This window comes from Diadema setosum, chromosome 18 (genome assembly GCF_964275005.1).
Source record: "Diadema setosum chromosome 18, eeDiaSeto1, whole genome shotgun sequence".
Lineage (NCBI taxonomy): Eukaryota > Metazoa > Echinodermata > Echinoidea > Diadematoida > Diadematidae > Diadema > Diadema setosum.
In genome coordinates this window covers 5,687,955-5,713,410 of record NC_092702.1, presented here as the reverse complement: position 1 = coordinate 5,713,410, position 25,456 = coordinate 5,687,955, and the positions used below count along the sequence as shown (strand labels likewise).

General features: G+C 37.5%; 1 protein-coding gene across 1 annotated transcript in view; it reads left to right on the top strand.

The window, feature by feature from the left end:
- Nucleotides 1-25,456, top strand: part of LOC140242151 (actin-binding LIM protein 1-like) — a 220,595-nt gene that overhangs the window by 171,640 nt on the left and 23,499 nt on the right. The window contains exons 4-11 of the mRNA XM_072321916.1: nt 7,510-7,673; nt 13,337-13,463; nt 14,112-14,205; nt 14,844-14,931; nt 15,829-15,866; nt 17,537-17,608; nt 18,631-18,841; nt 22,224-22,280. Coding sequence (XP_072178017.1) covers nt 7,510-7,673; nt 13,337-13,463; nt 14,112-14,205; nt 14,844-14,931; nt 15,829-15,866; nt 17,537-17,608; nt 18,631-18,841; nt 22,224-22,280 — 851 coding nt within the window. The remainder of the gene's footprint in view (nt 1-7,509; nt 7,674-13,336; nt 13,464-14,111; nt 14,206-14,843; nt 14,932-15,828; nt 15,867-17,536; nt 17,609-18,630; nt 18,842-22,223; nt 22,281-25,456) is intronic.

Genomic DNA, 25,456 nt, shown 5'->3' with positions numbered 1-25,456 from the left:
CCAGTACCGATAATAGTCTGTTTAAATAGTTCGAGAATTTCATAAACCTAGTCCAAGAATTTCTTAAATTTTAATCATAAATTCAGAGCAGAGACTTGCAAATAAAATGTTTCTGTGAGCAGTCAACGAAGACACTTTGTCTATCGATTTCTTTTCGCTTCAAGGAATTGAGAAAAAAAAAATCTGATATTCCAGAAGAGGTCTTGAAAGGAGCCACGGCACTCTGTCGCCGTATTCCCACCTGGATTGGATTATCCTGAGATTTTTAATTATGAACTCCTTCAAACCGTGTGTCTAGATGTGAAGAGAGGTGTATGTTGTCAAGACGATGCGAGTCGAATTAGGCCAGACTATTAAGAGTACGTGCACGGGCATAGACACAATGGGGTGATGGATAGGGGTGACCGTTTAATTAGAGATCGCATTTTCTTTCATCTTGCACCACTCAAGTCTGATTTTCGAGATGACACTTGAGTGCGTGCAGCATGGATGCTTGGTCAAAAGCATACCTGCAAATGTTACCTGTATTCATTATTCTCCCCTTCCTGATTCTTCCTTTCTTATTTTCCTCTCTTTTAATACGTGTAGCTATCTCCTTATATAGCTGACTTTATTCTTGTTAATGCTGCTAAAAATAACTGGATGATAATAGAGGTTGTCGTTGTTAGTTGTTGTTGTTGGGTGTTTTTTTTTTTTTTTGGAGGGGGGTAGAAACCAGTACCAATTGTGCCATAGATGAAAACCAGTAACTTCAAATTTTTGAACAGGAGATTATGTACAGATAATGTAATAGCTGCAGTCTATCTCTGTACACTTTGCTTAACGCCTTGAGGACGGTTTTATTTTGCTATAACACGCATTTCCCATAGACACCTGCCTGAGTATACTTGGGACTCGTCCTCAATGGGTTGAATAACTGGGTGATATTGTAGAATCATTATAAAAGGAGACCAGACCTCTGTGATGAATGGAAATGAATGATTTTGCACAACTTCAAGGCTTCGGGCAAGACAGTTTTGGAATGATTCCATCTTCCCGCGCTGCTGTCCCAGCAATGTCAAATTTATCAGTGTCTCTCAGATCAGTTCAGACTGTTGCTAAGACTTCATTTTTGTCTGCAAGCTCGCTTTTCATTGTCTGTATTTGTAGTGGTTATTTTTTATTGAATGAGATACTATTCACGATAATGATAGCTGGTTAACTTAGATCCCTCCCTCTGTGTTTTGATGTTTCAAAGGTAGTACCATACATTCGCATCATTCTAATGCCAGCTGCTGCAATCATACGGCTTTTTGTCTAGATTTGTTTGGAAATATCGTTCATATCATTGAAAAGTCTGAATAGTGAACCTGACTCTTTTCCATTGATCGCACTGACTGAGAGTTAAAGTAAATACAATTGTAGGTCTATCGACTGGGACACAATGGTGCTAAAAATACACGAGCAGAGTTGGAAAAAACAGAGCACACCTCAGGCAGAGTGTGGGACAATGAGTAAAGACAAGATGACAACCAAACAGATTGTGGCAAACACTGTGGAGAAAAAAAATTCCCCTGAATGGTGGAGGCAGTTTGTTAAACACTACCCCCAGGGTTGGTGCCTATTGTCACTTTTTAGGTCGGGTCCCCTTTTATGTATGACCCATCTCCCCTGTTCTTCTCCTATAGTTGGCTCGTCTTGACCAATCATATGGGGGCCTTTCCTCTCTCTCTCCCTTTCCTCATATTTGTCTTTTGGAGGGGACAAACGCAAACCAAAATCGAGATCATGAGATAGATAAATACATCCCCCCTCATACGCACACTTACACAACCACAGGAAATCAATCACGCTCGGGTGTGATGCGATTGCGGGCAAGGAACAGCGTCAAAAGTCAACGCCAAAATTGGTGCGGTTGTCGCACGCGCGTGTGAGTGTTCAATCAAGCAGGGCCCGAGCCCGACGCATCAATCAACCCTTGGACCCAGCTTAACGTTGGAGTTCCCTCCCTGTCGGGTCTCCACAAGTCGTCCAGTCATTCTGGCTGTCTACACCATGACAGATCGAAGGCCACATACAGCTATCATTGCATGAATTTGAGAGATTATGAATTTAACACTACCATACAGACCTATCCACAATATTTTTTTTTTCACTTCTAGGAAGAATGTTCCATAAAGGTAGTAGAAGTTACAATGAAGGACTTATAATGACTGCTCACAAATGATCATGATGATTTGAAGTTTATCTCTTACCTGAATCTACTTACACTGCCTGATTCACAAACATAGATTTGTGAATGAATGGCTGAATGACCAAAACAGTTTAAAAGTTATACATTCATTACTTTGTGACTATCTCATTTATATGTTTGTCAAGTGATATCTCTAAAACTGGTGTGTGTGGCGTTAAGATTGAAAGTGTGACACAATACCATTCACACTTGTCTGTTGTGATAGTATCAATCATTTCTTATGTTGTTATTTAGTTGCAAAATATGTTGCATCTGAATAAAAGAACTCTTGAGGTGTAAAATTTGCCTCTTCTCATTCAGAGAACAAATTTGAATTCCTGCCATAGTGACTTTTTGCCATCGAAGCCTGCTTTTCTTGATTGATATAAAGACCACACATGTGCACATTTTCCAGCATCATCAACTCAAAAAGGTGTCAACTGAATTAATTCCCTGCTGGGAAGGAAATAACGGTGCTGCAGTGAAAATGAAAACTGTACAACAGATGAAAGAAATGGCTGTGTGGGCCTAGACTACTTTTGGTTAATTTAGGGAAGCGTTCCAACAGATCTTCCGCAGCTGTATCCCAGGGTCGTTATGTTTTTAGATTGCATGATTCAAAATCTGAGAGAAGTGCACATCTTATAAGTAATGATGATAATATTGATAATGATGATAATAGTAATAGTAATGATAATAATAATAATAAAAGCTATTTTTTGTAAAGCACTGTGTCCATCTTAACTGGGTTCACAAAACCTGTTCAAAGTGTGCATCAGATATTTGTATTAGTATTAGAATTTACTTTTGTCAAAAGCAGCGTGAAATCCACAAAAATTAATGTTCCACAAATATTTCTGCCTTTTACAGTAATGGCATTTCAAGAACAAGCAGCCTAAGCCAACATCGGTGTTTGTTTGTTTGTTTGTTTGTTGTTTGTTTGTTGTTTGTTTGTTTTTACCAGGACTTTGGGGTTTAAGGGGGATGGGGGATTGTACAACTGTAGATGAGCTGAGACAGTCAAAACAGAAAAAGAAAGTTATATTTAATGAAGGATTAATGAAAATAGGTATTTGCTCACAGCTGACTTTAATGTGTGGTTGTCTATAGGTGTCATGGGGACAATTTCAACATGTGACATTAGCAAAAATAGTTTAGATGATTCAACGTAGGAAAATTAGACATAAGTGCGAGATCTCCTCCTAGAATAAAGATCAGCTGCTCTAAGTACCCCCACTGTTGATCAAATCATGCATTTTATAGGTGTTGTGTCGCAACAGCGGGGGAGAGATAGAGAGAGAGAGATCGAGACCATCCATGTAATTTGGAATCGCTCCAACATGTCGAGTACGAAAACACGAATGAGGGGAATATGTGAAGATCAAATACCAGGCACTTCAATCCTGGGGAAACATGAAGGGCAAATTTGTCTCTCCGGGAAGCCGAACGGAGAAAAGAAAGTTTGAGGATGACCCTCTGGTATTTGCATTCCAAGTCCAGCGGTGGTCTGCGCCCAGACAGGTTGTTTGCACAAAAGATTGGCATCAGTGGTGATCCCACGTCCCGTTGTGCACTCCAGGGATGGGTATCGATGACACCGGACATATCAATTGGTCTAATTCTCCCCTCTTTTTTTTTTTTTACTTTCCCATCTGAAAGTGGCCGTCTATGTTTCAGATGATTGTGTTGGTCTAAACCTCCTCTGAGTTGATTGGGTGTCTATGATACAGACAAGTCAATCCGAGTGATTTGCTCTATCTATATGCCTTGTGTGTCTCATAGGTAATGCTCTTTACTTCTTCTACAGTGTGATAAGATATAGCAGCTACCAAGAAAAGAAAAAAGAAGATAGTAAACCATATTTCCAATACCAGATGTGCTATGTAATAAAGTGATCTCTTTATGTAGTGAAATTGAATTATCATACAAATAGTTTCATGCATTTTACACTACACTGCCCTATATAACAGCAGGATATCCATTTATGATTTAGATTACAGAATTGCTCTATTTAAAAATGTATTCATATTCTTTCAATCATCATGCATATTGCAAAATCATAGAGTGAAATTTGAATTGCAAATTCAAATATTTATAGCTCTGGTACATTTTTGCAATATCTTTCAAGTAGCACTTCCTAGCTCCTTGAATCCCATGTTCAGATTTATTCTATAAAATTGCACATGATCGTCATATTGCATTTAAATTCAAATGCTGCAGTCAATCAAGAGATCAGATAAAAAAAAAAAATATCATGATGTGTACATTGAGATTAATCTCCTCCTGACTTAGACCTTTTTAAAGTAAGTAGTGGCGTAACTCACTTGTTTGTGAAAGTTGAGGAGATAATACTGTGGTGTAATCTCTGGAAGATATGAAAAGAATTCGTAATTGTGAAATTTTTCTATACTGGTCTGTTTGCTCTTCTTGACATCATTTAACCCTCTTCCTACCACATTATTTACCTGTCCATAGGTTTGTTGTGTAAAATCTGGCACATTTGATTTATTGACACAGAATGGATTAATTGAGTTGTCAGATTAAAGTCTTTGCCTATGGTAAGCTTGTTGGTTCCCTGCATAGTCTGTTAGGATTTCAAAATCTTGAAGGGAACAGATTAAAAGCATATCATTTCCAAGTAGTCAGCTCAGAAATGATTTCTATGAGAGATTTAACTGAACAAGACATTTTGGTTTAAAACAATGAAGACATTTTCTGAACACATAAGTCTTAAGTTTTGGTATTTTCAACTGCTATGAGTTCGAAGTATTGAATATTTGATGGGGATGTATCATTCTTAGATGCGAGGTTTGATGATGCAGTGCCGCATATTGCCAGATGAAGATTTTGGCACCAGATATAAGGCTCTACTATTTGAACATCAAACGATGCCGAACCAATTGCGGTCATGGTCTCTTGAAGAGGCAATGGCCCACCCTCCGGTTGTCATGGTAATCGTCTCCAAGTCCTCTGGCAAATTGTAACCGGGTCCCCTCCACCCAAGCCTTGACTTTCACGTACACATCAGCAGGCACAATTTAGATTTCATCTCTCGTCCGTCGTCCGTCGGCACGATCAATGTCTCGTCCGTTGTGTCAACATTCCCCGCCCTAGCGAGTGGGCCATTTGTTTTGTCTTCTGGTATTGAATACTCACGAGAGGGCGACATTTACCCTGCCCTGATTTTCTTTTTTTCTTTGTGAGGTCTCTGCAGCATTTGCTGTGTAAATGGAAGAAATTCAGCGTGGTTACTGCATTGTGGACATCTGTGAAATTTCCCTTGGTGCCGGAACCAGAGAAGAGGGAATCATTTTAACCACAGACAAATCGTTACTTCTCTTCTCTTTTAGGATCGAATAAAGTAAATGAAAAAGAGAAAAGGGCTATCAGTTCAGAAGTAGAAGAGTACAAGTTTCACAAACTTCCAACAGAGTTTGTATGCCTTTCTCTTTTTCAACACGTGAATAGTCTGCACCCTCAAACTAAAGGCTTAGTGTGATAATCAAGGAATAGTCATAGCATGTAATCATGTTATTAAGGTCAGTCGTTCTCAGGTGTTATTATGTTGATTGTTCTCCGTGTGTATCCTTAAGAAGCTCGTTTTATTCTTGTACATCAAAGTTGTAAAAAGTAGTATCTATTTGCAACCATTTATGTCCTTCTCCTTCAAGAAGACTTGAAGGATTTTTCAGTACATTGGAGATAGTGTAATATGATTTCTCATAGATACTGGATTGAGTTTATTCAATCTACCCAATATGAAACAAAGCCTAAGATGTAAACTGTGCTTTCCAGTTCATCAACATACAGTAGTATATGCAAAGTATGTTATTCTCATCCTACTACTTTTCTGTGCATGATCTGTTTTTTTTTAAAGCTGTGTTGTCAAGAAAATTTCTAGATGGCTAACACAAATTCAGATTGGCTATGATTTTGAAGTATTATGTGCATATTTATGAGTGTGTGTCTTCAATGCATGGTTTGCGAAAGGGAATGTTTAAGTTATCCTGTGTGATTATGCCTCCCTAACTCAGGCAACAAACTACTGTATAAGCCATATATTTTGTGGGTTTTTTATTTTCATGAATTTCAAAAGTCACCTGCTAGACTGTATTTGCATATTCAACAAGGCACAAAAAAAAAAGATTAACTCTGATCTTGACATGAATGTGACATGCACTCATACATATACAACATGAATAAGGTATGTGTATGATAATGCAGTTGTAGAGGGCCTAAGTCATGATCACCATGATTGCAAATTTCATTACTCCTGAAATTGTCGGGAAGTCCTGATTCGTTAAAGATTAGACTCGCTGAATACATGGCATGTACGGTAAATTGTTCATGATTGATAAGTACATTTTACATAAGAATAGCTGATTAAGGTCATTTTTGAGAATTTCTCATTTTATCATTTTCACTGCAAAACTTTCATTTGCTTTCAGTTACAGATAATTTGTTGACTTTCAAAAAGCCTTTTGTTTGTAACAGTGTAACAATTTAAGATATGTTAGATGTCTTTTTGCTGTGTATTGGATATATCAGAAAGATTTATCTAACAATGTCCAAAGAAAACAGCTGAAGTTTACACTCATTTTAAATGCATTTCAAGTGTTAACTGGGACATGCATGTCGGAAGATCTGCATGATGTTGCAGATTCACATAACATCTGTCTGTAGAACTTGAATGTCAACAAATCGCAAATCAATTCTTACTCACCCAGTTCAGCATACCACCAACACTTGTGCAGAGTTGTGCATATTTCCTGAATATAGAAACTGATAGCCACAAGGAGCTGTATGCATTAGGCATAAAAATTCCAAGTTGACATTTAGCACTCAGTGTAGGTTTCAGTTGAAATCAGTTGATGGAACTGCAAAGATTTGGATTGTCGGTTATCCATAATTGCTGACTTCTAAAAGATTTCTTGTCAATTCCTGTCCTGTGGAAGGGGTAATATAGATCTGTCTTCACATACTATCCATATAAATTTTTCAAACATGGTGGTAGTTACATGTACATGTATATCCAGCTATTGTATGTCCCTCTCATAGCTGGTAGTCATGCCTAGTTCCTACAACTTGTTAAACAGTTCTGACCCATACAGCAGATAACATTTTTTTTTTTTCCAAAAAGACACTTTTTACAAAACTTTCTTTCTAGATACCTACTTTCTCAATGTAAGCTCACTACCTTTTAACATTTGTTGGAAAAGTATATTTTTATGTGAATCGTATCATATTGCTTCCGTTTTAGCAAATATTTCCACACTTGCGCTTTTGTCTGTCTGCAGGACGCCACTCCCGCCGGGCGAGAAGGTGACGTATGATGGGAAGGACGTCATGTGTGACTCCTGCAATGAGCCGGGTTCGTCACACGACAAGAGAAACGGAGACGTGCCGCGGGCCAATGGGGTGCTACCGGAGAAGGCGCGATCCTCCTCTTCCTCGGCAATCAGTAAGACCAGATTTCATCCGCTTTTATCACTTGGGATACGTCCCCATTTCAGCCGGTCATAGCGTGTAACCCACCAAGACATTTGTTGCCAGTTTGTTAATTGAAAATAGAAAAGACCTCGGCCAAAATTGTGGCTATTTACATCATTTTTCAAAATAATGGAAAATGTCTTAAGAATATGATTAACATATAATTGTGACATCATGTCAGGAGAAAAATAACTCATAAACATAATCACACAGTTGTGATATAATATCTATATCATAAGGTAATAAAGCAAATGAAAGCAAGAGAAACATTGTGGATCCTACAAGAAAGCAAGGTGGTATTCATATAGCAGTTCATGGAGGGGTTTGGTGAATTGTTGATAACAGGTTTTTTGTTCTATTTTTATGTGATTGTATGTTTTGGGACTGTTTATGTCACATTATATCTCCTGATGTACTTCCCTTGATTACTATTTGCTCAACCTGCTCTTCACTTCGTCATTCTAATCACCTCACCTCTCGATCGGCTACTGTTTCTGACGCACGAATGTCGAGAATGTATTCCTTCTATCATTTAGCATCCCCACAGCATTCTCTCATGCTTGTGTCCTCGGCGTGTGTGTATCCAAGGCTTGTATGTCATTTATCTCAATTTGTATCATAGCCCTGTTTATATCCCACTGTTTTCCCCAATCTTCGAGGTCTTCGCTCTCTGTATTCCTCTCAATCTCTTGTTTTCTCTGTCTATCTATCTACAGTATCTATCTATCTATCTATCTATCTATCTATCTATCTATTTATCTATCTACCTATCTATCTACCTATCTATCTATCTATCTATCTATCTTTCTGTCTTCTGTTTGTGGAAATAGTGCATGGTTCCTTTAGGAAGTTGGGTTGCTCCCTCTTCTCCGTTCCATGGCGGAGCACTTCAAATGATGCATGGATGTTCTATAAGCACCCTGTTTGTCTAATGCCCCTCGCCTTGGCCGTCAGACAATGAGGGGAATAGCGGCCATGTTGTGACGCACCATCACGTTGATGGATGGGCTTGCTCGGCTAATGTTCCTGGGGATGAGGTTGATCCAAGACCTGTCATGAAGAACAGGTTTGAGCACATTGCAAGGGGAACTCTTCACCAATCGCCCTTTGACCCACTTTGCAACAGATCCCAGTGTGTATACAGAGAGTCTGACAGACATGGCAGAGAGTGCCATGTTGTTAACCTTTATTAATTATGCCCTCTTGCAAAAGATACCAAAGTTCTTGAACACGATGCACTTCTCTTTGGCATTAATAGGGTTAAGTAGAACCATGCTATCATTTTGCACGAATTTTGTGGATTAACTTGTGTCATGCAGCACAACCACCATTTCTTGGCCCCATATACACCTAGTGTCTCAAAGGATGAAGAGGGGAATGAGATAATTTATCCAGATACAGCACTGGGCTACAACCTGCTATGTGTCTGAAACCAAAGCAACTAGAATCTTTGCCTATCAAATTTAATACAAGCTCTGCATGTCATTCTTAGAGTAGAATTGTCAATGTAAATTACAAACAAAACAAAAACAAAGTGTGAAACAAAACTAGAAATATGACCAGAAATAAGACTTACATACCAGATATCAAGTTTACTGCACATTTCTCCCTTCTTCTTCAATACCCTATCAATTTGCTCCAAGTTACCTTGGCAACATAAAAAGTTACTTATGTATATATATTGGATATAGTTATCTGGTGTCAAATTAGGGCTCAAGTATGCCAATCTGGTTTTGAGATGAGAAATGGAAATTCAAGCTTCCTAAATTTCTGCAAAGTTTCCTGGAATATCAAATGTATAGTTGGATGACAACGATTACTCTTTTTTTCCCCTCTGATTCTTCAGAGCCTCATCCTGTGGCTTGCTTTGTTAACCAGTTGGCATAGCTGTCCTGAAACAAACTGTCATTGATACGGAGATCTCTTAATTCTCCTAATGCCTATATATCATCTAAATCTCAAGTGGGACTGTGGTGTTTATTGGATGCCTGAGTGGGATATCTAACTTTGATTCAAGGTCAGAGGGTGGAGGATGGACTGAATGCTAATGGAATGGCTCAGCAGGATGTTATGAGTTCAATCCATGGGCACAAAAAGGACTCATGAAGATGTTAACGGTGATCGGCATTGACAGCAATTGTATTTATGTTCTTATTGCTGCATGATATTTCCATGGTACTGTGCAACTGGCTACCATATCTCTTGACAAAGAAACAGAGATTCATGTTCCTTTGTGCTTCAATAGCTCTTTTTCCATCCTTGCAGTGGTGGATCCAGAGGGAGGCGCACTGGGCGTGCGCCCCCTCTTTATTTTTTGTTAAAACAAAAGAAATAAAAAGAAAAAGAATGGGGGGTGTGTGCGCCCCTCCTTTAATTTTGTAAAGGCACCTCCCCTTTACGGATTTCCTGGATCCGCCCTGAGAAGAAAGATTTCCCGATTGCCTGGGAGAACTTGATGGACGTGTGTTATGCTGATTTACAGACCCCGTCAATTCTCCAGAAGCAAGCACATCAAGCAACAGCTACTTTGGTGGCAAAAATATGCATCAATGAAGCTCATGAATTCATTTCTACCTGATAGCAAACGGTACCCGGAAGGCATACCACCGTTTTCAGCTCAGCCGTCTGTGTTTATGTCAAACAATTACAAATTTAGATAGTGGTAAGTGAAGGCATTGCAAGGTGATGAGATCTCAGTCCTGTAAGCATGACTCTGAGTAGGAGAGGGTTTAGTTTGCTGATGTTCATGTGGAGAAATATTGCATACCCTACACGTATCCTGGCTCCCCGCAGTATTAGCTAGGCTGCTTACGTGAGGATATGATTTATGTGGAGCCATCAAGTGGCTCTGCTGCTGCTTCGTGCCTTTGTGGCTGTACATTTGGTCGCAAATTTTCACCATGTGCTTATTAAAGTACACCATGAAATGAACATAGTAGGCATCTTATGGAAGCATGAATTTCAAAATTATAGTAGTAATGATAATGACAATAGCAGCATTATAGTTGCGTTAATGAAAATGATGGGGGATGATGATAGTGCAATAGCAATGTTATTAAAGGCTCAAGTCAAAATCTGCATTTGAATCTTCAAATCCAGATTAGAAGATCCCAGTTTTTCTCCTCATCCAATGACTGAAATTTATGGTTTGCTGTGAGACAACCAGGATTTAAGCAAACAAATAGAAAAAAAGTTTACCAAAGTGAAATTAATTTTTTTCTCTATGAAATGAAGACCTGTGTGTATATTTTGGATTTGAAAGACAAAGTCTTCACACAGACCTTTCAAGTCTTCCAAAAAGAAAATGAAGTGGAAATTTTCTCGCTTTAGAGTATCATGTTTTTCATCTCAGTGTTGTGTGTTCATGATGGAGGTATGTTTCATTATTGTTCTGGCTGTATACATCTCCTCACAAGGTAAGAGGGGAATTTTAATGCAGTTTATTCCCGGAGAAATTGGTGCCACAAGTTTTTTTGAGTCGATGGTTTCACCAGGACAAATTGTCTGTCTGACAGATTGATGCTACATGTAATCAAAGGCCTCGTAGCCTATTCGTCAAGGTTTATGGATAATTCTAAGTTGGAATCCACACGCTGGCCGCGCTGGAGCCCTCCCTGGACTCAGATGCATCAGTTTCAACCTAATGCAAAGTTCATCAAAATCCTGTACGGTAGCGATACTTCATTATTACCGCCCACTGCAGAACATGCTGGATTTTCTGGGTACACAAGACTCTGCTACATTCACCATGTTGTATTTGCCTTTGTCTTTTCTCTCTTCTTTTCTTTTTCGGGGCATCCAGACATCGTGATTCTGTTTTTGAACTTTGGACTAAATTTCATCCAGTGACTGCATTAGGCCAAAATCATGGGAAATCCAGCGTGGCTTCCATTAGCGTGTAATGAGGTAATATCATAAGTGGCGAGTCTGAAATTGGTGGAACCCAGCAAAAGCGTGAGTTGATCAGCCATGGCGGGCATAGCTGTCTCCAAGGGCTTTTCCTACCTCTGTCATTAGCATTAGCATGTGCTGCTCACCATTTTCCGTGAAAACTGTCTTCATTTTCTGTTTTCTACCTCAAGAAGAGAATAAGCACTTCCTTTGCATATCACTTTCTGCTCGATGAAACATGTCTCTGGTTGGAATTATTTCTGACCAAAAGTAAGTTTGCGGCTCGGGTAGTATTTCAAATGTATGTATACTTTGTGATTCATGTACTGGTAGTAATCTACCTCACAAGTATATCAAAGTATGGATTACATCACATGCTGTGAACTGCTAGGTGAAGATGATGACATTTTGTGATGCATCTAAACATGCCATGGTTAATATTCATTTTGAGTCACTTATGATTTCCGTTGCTGATACCAGTTATTCCTCAGTGCCAGTTTCCATCCAGAATAAGATCTGTCTGTGTTCTGTGCTCTTATGTGAAAGAAATAAACTCCATGGAGACCATGAGTGCCATGAGGAGCTGTTGTGGCCAAGCGATTGAGACCACAGACTCTCAAACTTGAGGTCATTGGTTCAAGACCCGTTACAGCAGCTGTTGTGCCCCTTTGGCTTAGCACTTTATCCTTGTTGCTTATAGTCCTTCTGAAGGGACTTAAAGCAGTCGGTCCTGTGGTTACCGGCTTTAATGCATGCACTGCTTCTTGAGCATCCACATGAAACAAATCAGGATTTAGTTAAATCCAGAAGAAGATGACATTCCTGCTAATGTATATGATAGATACATGCATTCATAAAATGGAGTCAATGATATTTGATGTTATTCTTGATATCATTAAATTCAATCTTTTCTATAAAGTCATTAACTTAAGTCTCATCAGATGTACAATACATAATTGATTAAATGAACAAAGTTTGCATAACTAACATGAATTTACTTTTAACTCAAATCAAGTAAATCATCAACTAACAAAGTTCAGTGACCCTATCATTGTACTGTGTTAGCTAAATTTTGTGATTAATTCTGTTGTAATGAAATGAGTTTCCCTCTTATTGCATTGTCTTCATCTTTGAATGACTATATCTTCTAATCATAATTCATTATTTTCTCTAAAAATTATGTCAAAAGATTTTTGTTTGTCAGATGTCCTTGGTAGTGTGTTATGCATATGCTGTTCTTAACCCGTTGAGGACGGTTTGATTTTGCTACAACACACATTTCCCATAGACACCTGCCCGAGTATACTCGGGACTCGTCCTCAACGGGTTAATAATTGTCATTTGTCTTTTGTTGCTTGTCCTGTCTATGTCTTTGTTTCCCCCCGAGTGTCTTGTGCCTGTGTGTGCGTACTTTAGTCCCTTTACTTTTTTTTTCTGTTGTAAGTTCAACTTCTTGAGTGGCCAACATCTCAACAGGCTTGTCTTTTAAGTGGACCTCTCTTTTCCAATAACCCAATTATTTTGAACAATAGTTTTTTTTATACATATGTTTATATATTGTTGAAAAACATTGTGTTTTGTTTCCCTTGAACTGGTATCGACAACAAAAATTTGAATTGAAATTTAAATCAATTTCTTGTACATAGTGCTGGCAAAAGGCACATTTCCACAGTCATATTTTAGGACAGTAAAAATATTCAATTCAAATTAATTCAATTTTCTCTCTACTCCCCTGCCCCCCAGGATGTGCACAGTGCAATGATGACATCACCCAGGGGCAGGCCTTGGTAGCTCTGGACAAACACTGGCATGTCTGGTGCTTCAAGTGCTTCAAGTGTAAAAAGATCCTCACCGGAGAATACATGGGCAGGTAGGCACGTCGTTTTCGGCTGACCACTTGTGTCATATTCTGCAAACATGGACAAGTTCTGTGCTTGATTGATTTTTGTTTTCATGATTGATTTTCTCTCATGAATATTCTATGAGTGTAAGTAATGATCATGTGTCTTGGCTTCACAACTGATTGTGTGTTTAAACTATATTTTGATATATTTGAAATACGTTGATTGCTTTTTTGGCATGGTTTGTTTTGCACACTTATATTTCTTGTTGAAAATGAGAATGAGTGAATGAAATGACATGAAATGAAATGGAAAATGAACAGTGGATATGGAATTATGATAATGTCAACTTGTGAATGCCCAATGATAAGTCACTTTTTTTCTTTTACTGGTATATCATTTTGTGGATATGTGCTAATAATGATTTCCCTTTAATACCAGGGGTTTGATTTATGGACTATGACTCTTTGATATGGTATACAACAAGTTTGTGGATATTTCCATAATAAATGGAAGAAGTGATAGTGAAGCAGTGCTGAAGCGTATCATTTTTTGCCATTGTTTAAATGATGAATATTATATGAATATGCATGAGTATGATGAATACGTGAATGTTAAGGACTATAGCCATTCAGGAGGCGTTAATGGGTTGATGGCCTTGTGCTTTCTGTTCTCAGAGATGGACAGCCGTTCTGTGAGAGGGACTTTCATCAGATGTTTGGCGTGCGCTGCTCTCGCTGCGAAAACTTCATCACAGGCAAAGTCCTTGAGGTGAGAAATTGGACATTCATCACGAAATACTCAATTAAGGTTGACATTGATATCTCCTGCATTATGGTGACCTCCCATGCACATACTTTATATAAGGTATAATATAAATACATTGGATGTACATACATGTACACACCCAAACATGGATATGCAAACATGGATATGTACACACATAAATACGTATACATGTACATACATACATGCATACATAAATACATACATTCATACAGATAGACAGGCAGACAAACATTTATAGATATGTAAGGCATACATTTACACATTCTTACATACAAACACACAGTTGTATATTTGCTTCCCTCCTGTTCACTAGCTCTTTCTTTCTGTCTGTCTTCCGTATCTTTCTTCTCCTACTATGTATCCATCTACCTATATGTCTACATATTTGTATCTATCTACAATGTATCTATCAATCATTCTCTTAATCTCTCTTTTTCTAACTAAATCTCTTTCTTCATATCCACTCATCTCTCCCTGTGAATCACATTTCAAATAACCATCATTTCAAATATATTTTTTTCTGATTGTCTGTTTGTTCTTTGGTTATCTGTCTGTCTGTCTGTCTGTTTGTCTGTCTTACTGACTGTGTGTTTGTTTGTTTGTGTGTCGATCACCACCAGGCTGGAGACCACAAGTATCATCCTACGTGTGCTAAGTGCGGGAGATGCGGCAACCACTTCAACGAGGGCGAGGACATGTTTGTACAAGGTGAGCGAGCATGAAGCGAGCGCACCCCCCTGCAGCCGCTCCACATGGCTGAAGTGCGCCCTCGCTTGAGCTGCCCGACCCTGAGTCAGAAACAGTCTGGGTTGGGTCACAGGTGCTAAGTGTGGTTGTCAGGGCCATGGCCAACGTCCGCATTGCTGCCACGTATTTGCAGATGTTTACATGAGAATCAACCTCTTTTTGTGCCTATAATACACAGCAAGTACAACAAGGCTGGCATTATATCCTGCTATATGAGAAAATACGAGACATATTTAGTGTCCTTTTCTTAAGAGAATGATCAAAGTTCTCATAGAAATATGTGGAGCATTATTACTGTTGAAATGTTTTATGTAAATTCTGTACAGCAAAGCAAACATTGAAGGCCGCCTCATTCAAGGTGTTTTTTTATGGGGTGTTTGGTTATGTCAATGCCAGCACATTTTTATAGACATCGTTAAATGCTTCTCTTTTATTGGAGATTAATATTGGCAAGTTGAAGCTGCACAAATGAACAAAGACACCATAATTGATGATTGAAATTAAGCTTTAGACTATGATGACAGGTTTTAAACATCATGTCACTATAGTAGTTCTTTGGTAAATATTAGAGTTGATTCCCACCTTACAGTAGACACAATATTTAACCCGCTGAGGACGGATTGATTTTGCTACAACACACATTTCCCATAGACACCTGCCCGAGTATACTCGGGACTCGTCCTCAACGGGTTAATGTTGTTTGGCAGAAACACTGTTATTGACATGAGCAGACACGACTTGGTGTGATTTGCCAAGTGGTATCTTATCTTGATCCACTTGATATTTATCTACAGTTGTACATGTATGTGCCAGGTCTCAGTGTAAAACTTGTGTTGTTGTTTTTTCCTCATTCTGCAGGCACTGAAATATGGCATCCAGACTGCACAAAAGGCAGAGTAAGTTTACACCTGAGGCCATTAATTTCATGTGGTGTTATCTTTTTCAGGAACATAGTAATAACAATATGAGACAACATATAGATTGCTAAGGATTAGAAGAACAGATTCTTTTGTTGTATGATGAAATGATGATGTCACTGATATACAGTACATAGTTGTATCTTATATGATATGTTGATATTCATAAATTTGCATATAAATATGTAGTATAGATAGATGAATGAACTAAGATAATCGTTCATTCTCAAATTAAGTGTCACCATTAATAGTTGTATCATATGACATATCGATTTACATAGAGTTGCATTTAGAGACAGATGAATGGCTTATGGTATTCTTTCATCATCAGATGAATTATCACAGTTGAGAGAGTGGAAAATGAGAAATATTTGCAGCATGAAACTTTTGCGAATTGAGGATGACAGCCTTTTTCCCAGCATGAAATTTTTGCAAACTGCCACTGGCATTTAAAGCTGATCGTGTAGGCAAAACTGAGCTTTTGTGTTCATTTAACTTTTGCAAATCCTGGTTCCTTGCTAAATTCATGAAAGTTTCATGCATGGGAAATATACATATAGTATGTGTAGTTGTATTATATGTGACCCTGCACCTCAAAACAAACAAAAAGTCGCCAGACATGAATTTTTAGTTAAGACCATATTCTAAAAGAGCAGACTTTCAGCTTTAAAATGATGTATAACTCAAATCAAATGGACTCTCCTAACCTATCTGAATATTGGAAAGAATGCACAAACTCAGGAAAAGTGTGAACTGAGAAAAACAGGCTCTGAAGTACAGTGTCTATTCAAGTGCGTAATCTTTACCAAACCGTGCTGGCTGTACAATGAATGGGACAAAAAACAGGAAGTAAACCACCAGAGTAACAACAATGAAGGGACTATCAGATTAAACTGAAATGAAGCATGCCTCATTAACACATTCTGTTCATAATTAATGCCAACTTTCAAAGCAGTAGTAATATCCTTTCAAAAGTTATTAGAGTTGAAAGTGAAGAGTGTGGACAAGGTTTTTCAGAAATGAAAAAGGGATTTTAAAGACACACCTAATCACACTATTCTACCAAAAATGTTCGAGATAAACCATTAAAAAAACACACATTCCTGCCTGTTTTATGATACCAAATTTTAGCATGATATAAAAGAAGACCGGCTCTTTCAGAAAATATGAAAAAGTCCAGTTCGGCTAGGTTGACCCATTTCACTTATTTTCAGTCCTCACGCAAAATCAGTGTGTGCGACTTTATGTTCGTTTTGAGGTGCACGGTCACATATACAAACATTTGCATAAGGAGACTGAAGAATGATACAGTTGTAGACAGGTAGATAGGTAGATAGATAGATAGATATAAGATAGATAGATAGATAGATAGATAGATAGATAGATTGCTAGAGAGATAAATCTTTACATACAGTGTATAAACAGAGATGCAGATGTAAGATAATATTATGAGCATTCTGTGGCAGCAACAAAGTGTAAGCTTTTGCTATTGTTGGGGATGAATTTCATAGTTTAAGCAAGAGGATTGCAGTATAATACTCACAGTTCCCATTGATTCTTCCTGCTCATTTGGCCATGTGTATATTCTTATGAGTCTTTTTCTTATTTTGTTTGTTTCTTTTTTTCTTTCATAATTTGTGGCCCACCAGTCACTAGGTTTCTTTCCGTCACGCATCAAAGAAAATGCCCTGCTCTACGATTACAACCGAATTAAGTCACAGGTAAGTGACCATGCAAGTCACAATTTCCTTTGGGAATTTATTGTACGACATTTAACTGCAATGGTTCAGAAATTATAGTGTGTGTTTCTCTACAAGCAAAGATTTAGTCTGCCAAAACATTGTAATAGAAGTGTGTGTATGAATGATGTTTCAAAGGATTGACAATTTACACCAGCAAGCATTCCAAGTTCTCTCCTGCATCGAATGGAACTAGTTATATGTATAGTGTATTTGTCGGCATACATCACAAGCTATACTCATTAGACTCCATCTTTGTTCAATGCAGCAAACCTTGTGACAACATACCTTGACTAGAAGCAGAAATATGTTACTCTACTACAGTGGTATGCCCCCTTGTTTGTTGTTGTAAAGAAACTATTATGATTGCTACAAAAAAAAGTTCTGAAAAAGCCTATTCCTTCAAGTATTGGCTGCTCACACTGGCTTGATCTCTTCCAAAACCATTGAGATTAAAGCACAACATGCACCCACTGTATTTCATTCTGTGCTTTCACATTTGTTGTACCATATTTATGCTCCTTATACATGCACCAACAGATGTGTTGTCTATCATTCTGGATATCAGCATAGTGTACGTTGTATATATACATGATGTGTGTGTGTGTGTGTGCAGTGGCGGATCCAGAGGGGGGCGCACCGGGTGTGCGCCCCATCTCTATTTTTTGTTAAAACAAAAGAAATAAAAATGGGAGGGGGGAAGGCGTGTGCCCCCTTTAATTTTGTAAAGGCGCCTCCCCTTTACGGAATTCCTGGATCCGCCCCTGTGTGTGTGTGTGTGTGTGTGTGTGTGTGTGTGTGTGTGTGTGTGTGTGTGTGTGTGTGTGTGCTTGTTTCTCTGTGTGTCACTGTGTGTGTATTATGTTTGTGATTTGATTAGCCTGGTATAAAAGAATCTTCAAGGATCAGTTTCATGTTGTTTCTCTATGACACTTTGATTTAAAAAAAAAATGAACAACAAATCAAGAGCGAGCATTCTCTTTCTTTTTTTCTTCCACTTCCAGTCCACCCCAGCCTCGCCCACCCTGGCCCGGGGGCACTTCCACACCCCTTCCTTCCTATCATCCCCCTCCCGCCGCTCCTCCAACAGCCTTAGTCCGCAGAGCCCCGATTTCTCCCACAGCTACCTGTCTCCCTTCGCACTCTCCTCCCTCTACCCTCAGCCCAGCCAGATCACTCCCGATGCCCCCGTCAGTCCGCACTTCCACAGGCCAGGTGAGATGGTTATGATGATAAATGATATTAATAATGACATTAATAGTGACAGTGATAATGATAATGATGATGCTGATTCTTGATATCGTTTTTTACTGTAATCACCATCTTTATGATTAGAATAATGATCACGATGATGGTGATGATTGCTATTACCTATCACCATAAGTGACAATTGATGATCTGATTGTTATTATGATAATTTGATGTTTGTTATGAATTTTTATGGTTTCATTATGAGCCTTTCATTGCGACATATTTTTTATTGTCCATCCTTTAAAGCAATGTTAAATTGATGAGTGATTTTTTCCCTTAATGCTCATCATTTGATGCATATAGTACATATGTTTCTTTTTACAGTTTTGATATTAAAGTTAAGTGTACTTAACAGTGCAATTAATTGTTTTTAGTCCCAATTACATCCTTCATGAAATATTGTGTATAATTTGCTTATGAAGTGTGATGAGTCACCAATTTTAGGTTGTAACAACAATAACAAAAATCCAAATTTGTAATCAGACATACTCATATGGTTATGGAACTAAAAAGAAAAAAGTTTTTAGAATTCTTCTGAAAAGAAGTGTACATGAAGTGCCATTTTGTATTTTTATTCATTTCCCATGGACAAGTTTTCATTATCAATCTTCATTCTGACATTTTTAGGGCAGTGTCTCCATTGTATTTGATCAGCTTGTTTAAGGCCAGATTGATTAAACTCTGTGCTATTCTGGTCTCACCCCATGGATAAAATGAAACGGTCCTGTCCCCTCCCCGATGTTTTGTAGCAAATGTTTGATGGATGCGTTTTGGCGGCACTTTTTTGCATCTGAATACACACCAGCGTAGTCTTTAGCAGAGTGTAAGAAAGATTGCCTTGGAATGACAGCAATTTTTCAGGATCTAAACCCTGGCCACCGATGATATGTTGATATGAATGTTAAGTCTTTGAGATCAATGTTTTAACTTGCAACCAGTGCTTCAATGTGGTTTTTTCCAATTTATTCTTCGTTGTGTTGCTGTGTACTTATACTTTGAATTTCTTCACCCCCCTTTTTTCCCCCGAACACCACTGCAACTGTGAAATATCGTCTCCCTCTCTCTCTCTCTCTGTGCATTGACGCCTTCTTCAATCACAGAATATGTAAACAATGGTAAAACATTGTTCTTTCCATTTGAGGCTTGCTTGTGCATTTGTGTTTATGAAAGTGGTGCATATATATGTCTGGCTTTTCGGTGTAAATGTAGCTCGCTTCAGCTGCATGCATGCCTTTGTGTACCTTGGTATGTGGATGTCGGTGTAAACCTAGGCTCGTGTAAGGAATGTGAAAATCAGTGCTACTGAGTAGATATCCCAAAGTGTCGGTATTTGCCGTTGAGGTTAAAAAAAAAAAAGCTTTATAGTCTTGGGCTAAGACTAGTTGGGGAAAATGCAGATCGGCTTTCCTAGTCACTACTTTTGTGTGTGTGTGTGTTGTTTTTTTTTTTACTGCATTTCAGATCCCTTGATTAGGCAATGTCTCTTTTTGTCTTTGAATAAAATCTATGGATGATTTTCATTTAATTGATGTTTGATTTGATTTAAAAGAAGATTTTTAAAATCCCATCATGACCTAGACAGATCAGTTTAGTTCAGTTCGTTTTATTTTATTTGGTCACAGCAATTTGCTTCAGCAAAGCTGTTCTCAACTGCATACAATAATAGAGTAAATGACAAGAGTCAAGTAACAACATAGTAGTCCCATAATTATAATGATGGTAAAAGAGCACATACACTGCAACTGTACGAAGATATACAGAGTTTAACTGCACCTAGACCATTTAACCAGGGGCGGATCCAGGAATTCTGTGAAGGAGAGGCGCCTTTATAAAATTAAAGGGGGGCGCACGCCCCCCTCCATTTTTTATTTTTATTTATTTTGTTTTATCAATAAGCACACAAAGGCTGAAGTACTATACATGTAGATAGTGAAAGTGTGTGTAGATATTATCAACAGATACTCTGTACCATTATGAATGAAGTCTGTACTCACACCTTCATAGTTTATTTGTGAATTTTCTACCAACTTCTTTTACTTTTTTTTTTTGATGATTGTGACTCATCCGATTATTGATTGATATGATAATCAATCTTCTTACAAATATTTTTTGTTGTGTTACTCTTTTTTTCTTGTTCATTTCTTTGAATTAAAAAAGATTGTTAAAAAGACACAAGATGTTTTTTTTTCCCTCACATCTTTGGTTGAGTGTTATCAATATCGAAACTCTGTTGTGGTGATTTTAAATGTAAATGGAATAAGAGGAAAAAGTTTTAGTGCTATTATTTTTTCCAAGTCTTGCACGAAAAAGCAGTTGTATGGAGATATTGTATGTGTCATCGTCTCCACAATGATAATATAGATTAACATTGTACTAACACAGCACAGTTTCATGCTTTGCATGAATCAAATGCAAAATCTTGCACTCATATTTTTTTTACCAATTGAATGTTTACCATGGCAACCTTCTTGAATTTACTGTCTTGACACAAAATATGATTTCAAATGGTAATGCACAGTTTCCATATTTTGAGTTGCTTTTCATGATGTTCTTGATTTGTACACTGTAGAGACAAATGAATCATGGATTATGCATTATGACAGTATGATTTAGAATTGATGGGGTTTGGGTATTTTGCTTTTTACTTCAAACTCTTTATGAGAAATGATTTTGACAGTTTAGGAAAGGGGAGGCTGCATAAAGGGTCCATTGCATGTAATGTAAGTATTCAAAATGTGTGGTGAACATGAAGAGGAATGATTTGAAAAGTTTGAATGCAAAAAGAAACAAAAAACAAAGTTTTTTTTTCTTTTTTTTTTGAAGTAAGGACATCATCATTGAATAGAAAAAAAAATATCTTCATTGTCACTATACTTGGTACATAACAAGTAATATTTCTGAAGATATTATGTAAGAATTATCACATACATTCTCATTATTTTCTTTGTTTTTCAGCAGTCTCAATCTCAAATATTGCAAGTTGATGAAATGGATATTATCTGTTTTAGCATTTACATTTTTCATTTGTAGGAAAGAAAGTGGATAGAGTACATTGTATAACAAAGTTTACATAGCTGGAGAGTACTATGTTTGTGGTTTCGTAGTTGTTGAGGTTCATATAGTTTTGAGGGAGGGTGATTGTAAAAAAGATAGTATCATAAAGTTGTGGGACATCTAGAGAGTTGATAAGGATGAAAGAAGCATGGCTATTAGCATGAAGATATGTATGGCCTCGTCTATGAGTTTAACTTGCATCGTGGGAATAGCTACACAAGACTCCTCCGTCTTCAGCTTCTTTGCTTCTAGTGAATGTTATGTATGTGTATATGTATACTGCCCCCTACAGGTGAAGAGTTTTCATACTTGTCGCCCCCACGTTATGACCTTCCCCCAAAGAAACCGGGTAAGGCTCTCCGCGACGGAGACAGATCCGTTTTTTTTTTTCTCAGCTCTGTTTGTGCATTGTGTTGGACTCAACTTCTGCATTTGCCACAGCAAGATTCATGGATTTTTTTTTTTTTTTTTTTTTTTTTTTGTGCTGAGAAAAGCCACACTAATCACTAACGATAATTGATCAAGTGATGCACTAATCAAATGTTTGTGCACAAATGGTTGACAGTTTGTCTTTAGCTCACAGATAGATGTCTCATCCCACGGATGGTCTCATTGTCTCTCTATCAAACAAATGTTAGGAAGATTTATGGACAGATTTTGTGCCACCGTGTACTGTCATATTTTAAATGCAGTCAGTGTTCTTTGTTGCTGCAAAATCCACTACTGCTGGCACATCAGGGCTGGTGAACTGGCCAGTTAATATATCCTTGATGTAGCCCATGGGGCTTTTATGCATCTTTAAGCATCTTGTTAACATTTGCAGATGAAAAAAAAAAAACAGCTTTAGTGCTTCAAGATGGTTCTGAAATGTGAGGTAGGAATGAAAATAACCAACATGAAGATGTTGATCAGTATAATCAATATTAATTATTGTTAAATATATAAAATATTCAACAATAGTTTTATTAAAAACTGTTTCTAAAATAAACCATCACCATGATGATTTATTGAGAAAATTAGTGATATCTCCTTGTGGCTTTTTTTGCGAAATTTTTGGACGGTAGGGTGTTTTGTGATAGAACTAAAATACTGGTCTACATATGCATCAAATGTGATAATTCTAACATTTTTAATAACTGCTCCCAATGTTAAATAGTAGCTATAAACACATGTTTTTCTTCCCTATTATGTTTGAAAAATGTGGCACAATTTCTTGATACTGATGTACAAAGTTTGCCATGACTTTAAATGTGTTTGATTTATCAACACATTAGTCTGCATCCTTTTTTGTACTCTTAATTCTTAATATGTTAAACTCATTATCTAACTGTTAGTTTATTAATTGGTACATCATTTGATTTTCTTTGTTTATTCATTGATTATTTTTTTTTCTGTTTGTGAGTGCATGGAGCACAATAAACAAATAGGACCACTGCATGCAATCATCTAGATCATGACTACACACAATGCATTTGCACCTCCAGAATTAGAAGATGTTTTTAAACTGAGAAAGAGCCTGTAAATATGTCTTGTCCACCTCCCATAGAGTAAGAGAATGATTTAGATCATGTAGCCATCCTGAAATTCTTGTATTTCATGTACATTGTTATCTACTACCTCAGATATGCTGGATAGATTTGGTGAAATGGATGTTTTTATTCTTCTCACAATTGAAGTTCAAAATGTGTTCAGTATTTTTTTTCTGATTTTAAATGCATATACTTGAGGGGTGGGGGATGGTTGGGTGGGGAAGGAATAAAGTGTCTGTGGCACGTGTAGAGTGTAATAATAATGATAATAGATAACACTTATATGGCGCTTAATACTGATGTTTCTAAGCGCATTAATACGGAAAAAATATTAAATTAGAATACAGCATTATGTACATATAGCATAACAACAACAAAAAATTTATGTATGAGTGTGTGTCATGATGATCAGAGAGTTTTCAAAATGTTATAAGGTGCAACAGCTATTTGTAAACCACAGACCACCATGATGAAGATCAATCAGAAATGTATGAAATTAGATAGTGGTGTAAAACCATCCTATTCAGGTATGATTGTTACAGGTTTAGACTTGTAAAGTTATGATATGTATACATGCTTAACAAATGAAGAGTTTGTTTGCAAGAACCGATAAGTCCATATTTGTCAAATGGAGATATTTGCGATTAAAGGTCAAGAAAAATAGAGAGAATAATAAGAAAATTTTTGCTTCTTTTGACCATAACTTCAAAAATAGACCTTTATATGTTGTGACCAATATATCATTTAAAAGGTATTATTTTGTACTTTATGACAGAGACCGTACTTCAAAATCTTCAAAAATGGACTTATCGGTTTTTGCAAACAAACTCTTCAAATACTTCTTGTTCTAATTTAATATGTTTAAATCAAAATGTTCTATGTTACTTAAATTGCCTCAACTACACTATAGGGCTTTTTACACTTGCAAATGTTTGCTTAGTCCCATATCAACTGTGGGGCTAAGGGGGGGGGGGGCCTTACCTTAGCCCTACCGTTGGTAAAGGACTTTCCTTAGCCCACTCTCTGTTTACACTTGTTTTTGCCAAAGTGGGCTAGCCCCACCGATAATCCTGTACTATCTGGCCCTGCAAAAAAGCAGGGTTAGCACCGCAATTGCGGTGCTAACCCCGCAATTGCGGTGCCAAGCAAGTGAGTGTAAACAGCTAGAACAAAGAAATAATCCCGGGCTAAGCGACGGAGATGAAGCCCGAACCCCACAAAGTACGGGACTAATTATACGAGTGTAAAAAGGTCAGTTTTCTCTTTAGCCCGGGACAAGATCTTAGTACAGGATTTATTGGCAAGTGTAAAAAGCTGAAAAAATTGGTACAGGATTAACAATAGTCCTGTGTCAGAGAAAGTACGGGGTTAAGAAACACAAGTGTAAAAAGGGCTTATGTATCTGTAGTGCATGCCAGCAAATGTTTCCATCTGCTACTCACAGTTTAACCCCTCTCCGTACACCCACCCCCTTGGTTGTAATCTTAGACCATGCACAGCATTCCATCGCATGTTTTGATTGTTGTTTTGTTTTTACAAGACAAATGTGAAACACACGCCAGTCATATAAAGACAACTGTGTCACAGTTTGGATATGTTGACCTTTGTACATGGTGCTATTGTAAACAAATTTTATGTGACACTTCTTGTGGCAGAGATGTGCAACTAGTTTTCCTCCATTTTGATTTCCTGGTGTTACTTGTGAGAGAAATGTGTGAAAAGTTGCTAAATTGCTTCTGACAAACCTCGACCTTTAATGACCTGTCAACATTCCTGGGGCACTCTTAAAGCAGATTATGTTTTGCCACATAATTCTGCACACAGAATCAGAATTGAATGTATTAAAAATAAAATAACTTGTTTGATAAGAGGATTTGGAAAAATCTGGACTTCCAATAAGTTATTATTGCTGGGTTTCTTTCTTTCTCAAGGAGCATCGTATAAAACTTTGATCCACCATCCCCTATCATCTATTGGAGATTGTGATACATTCTTT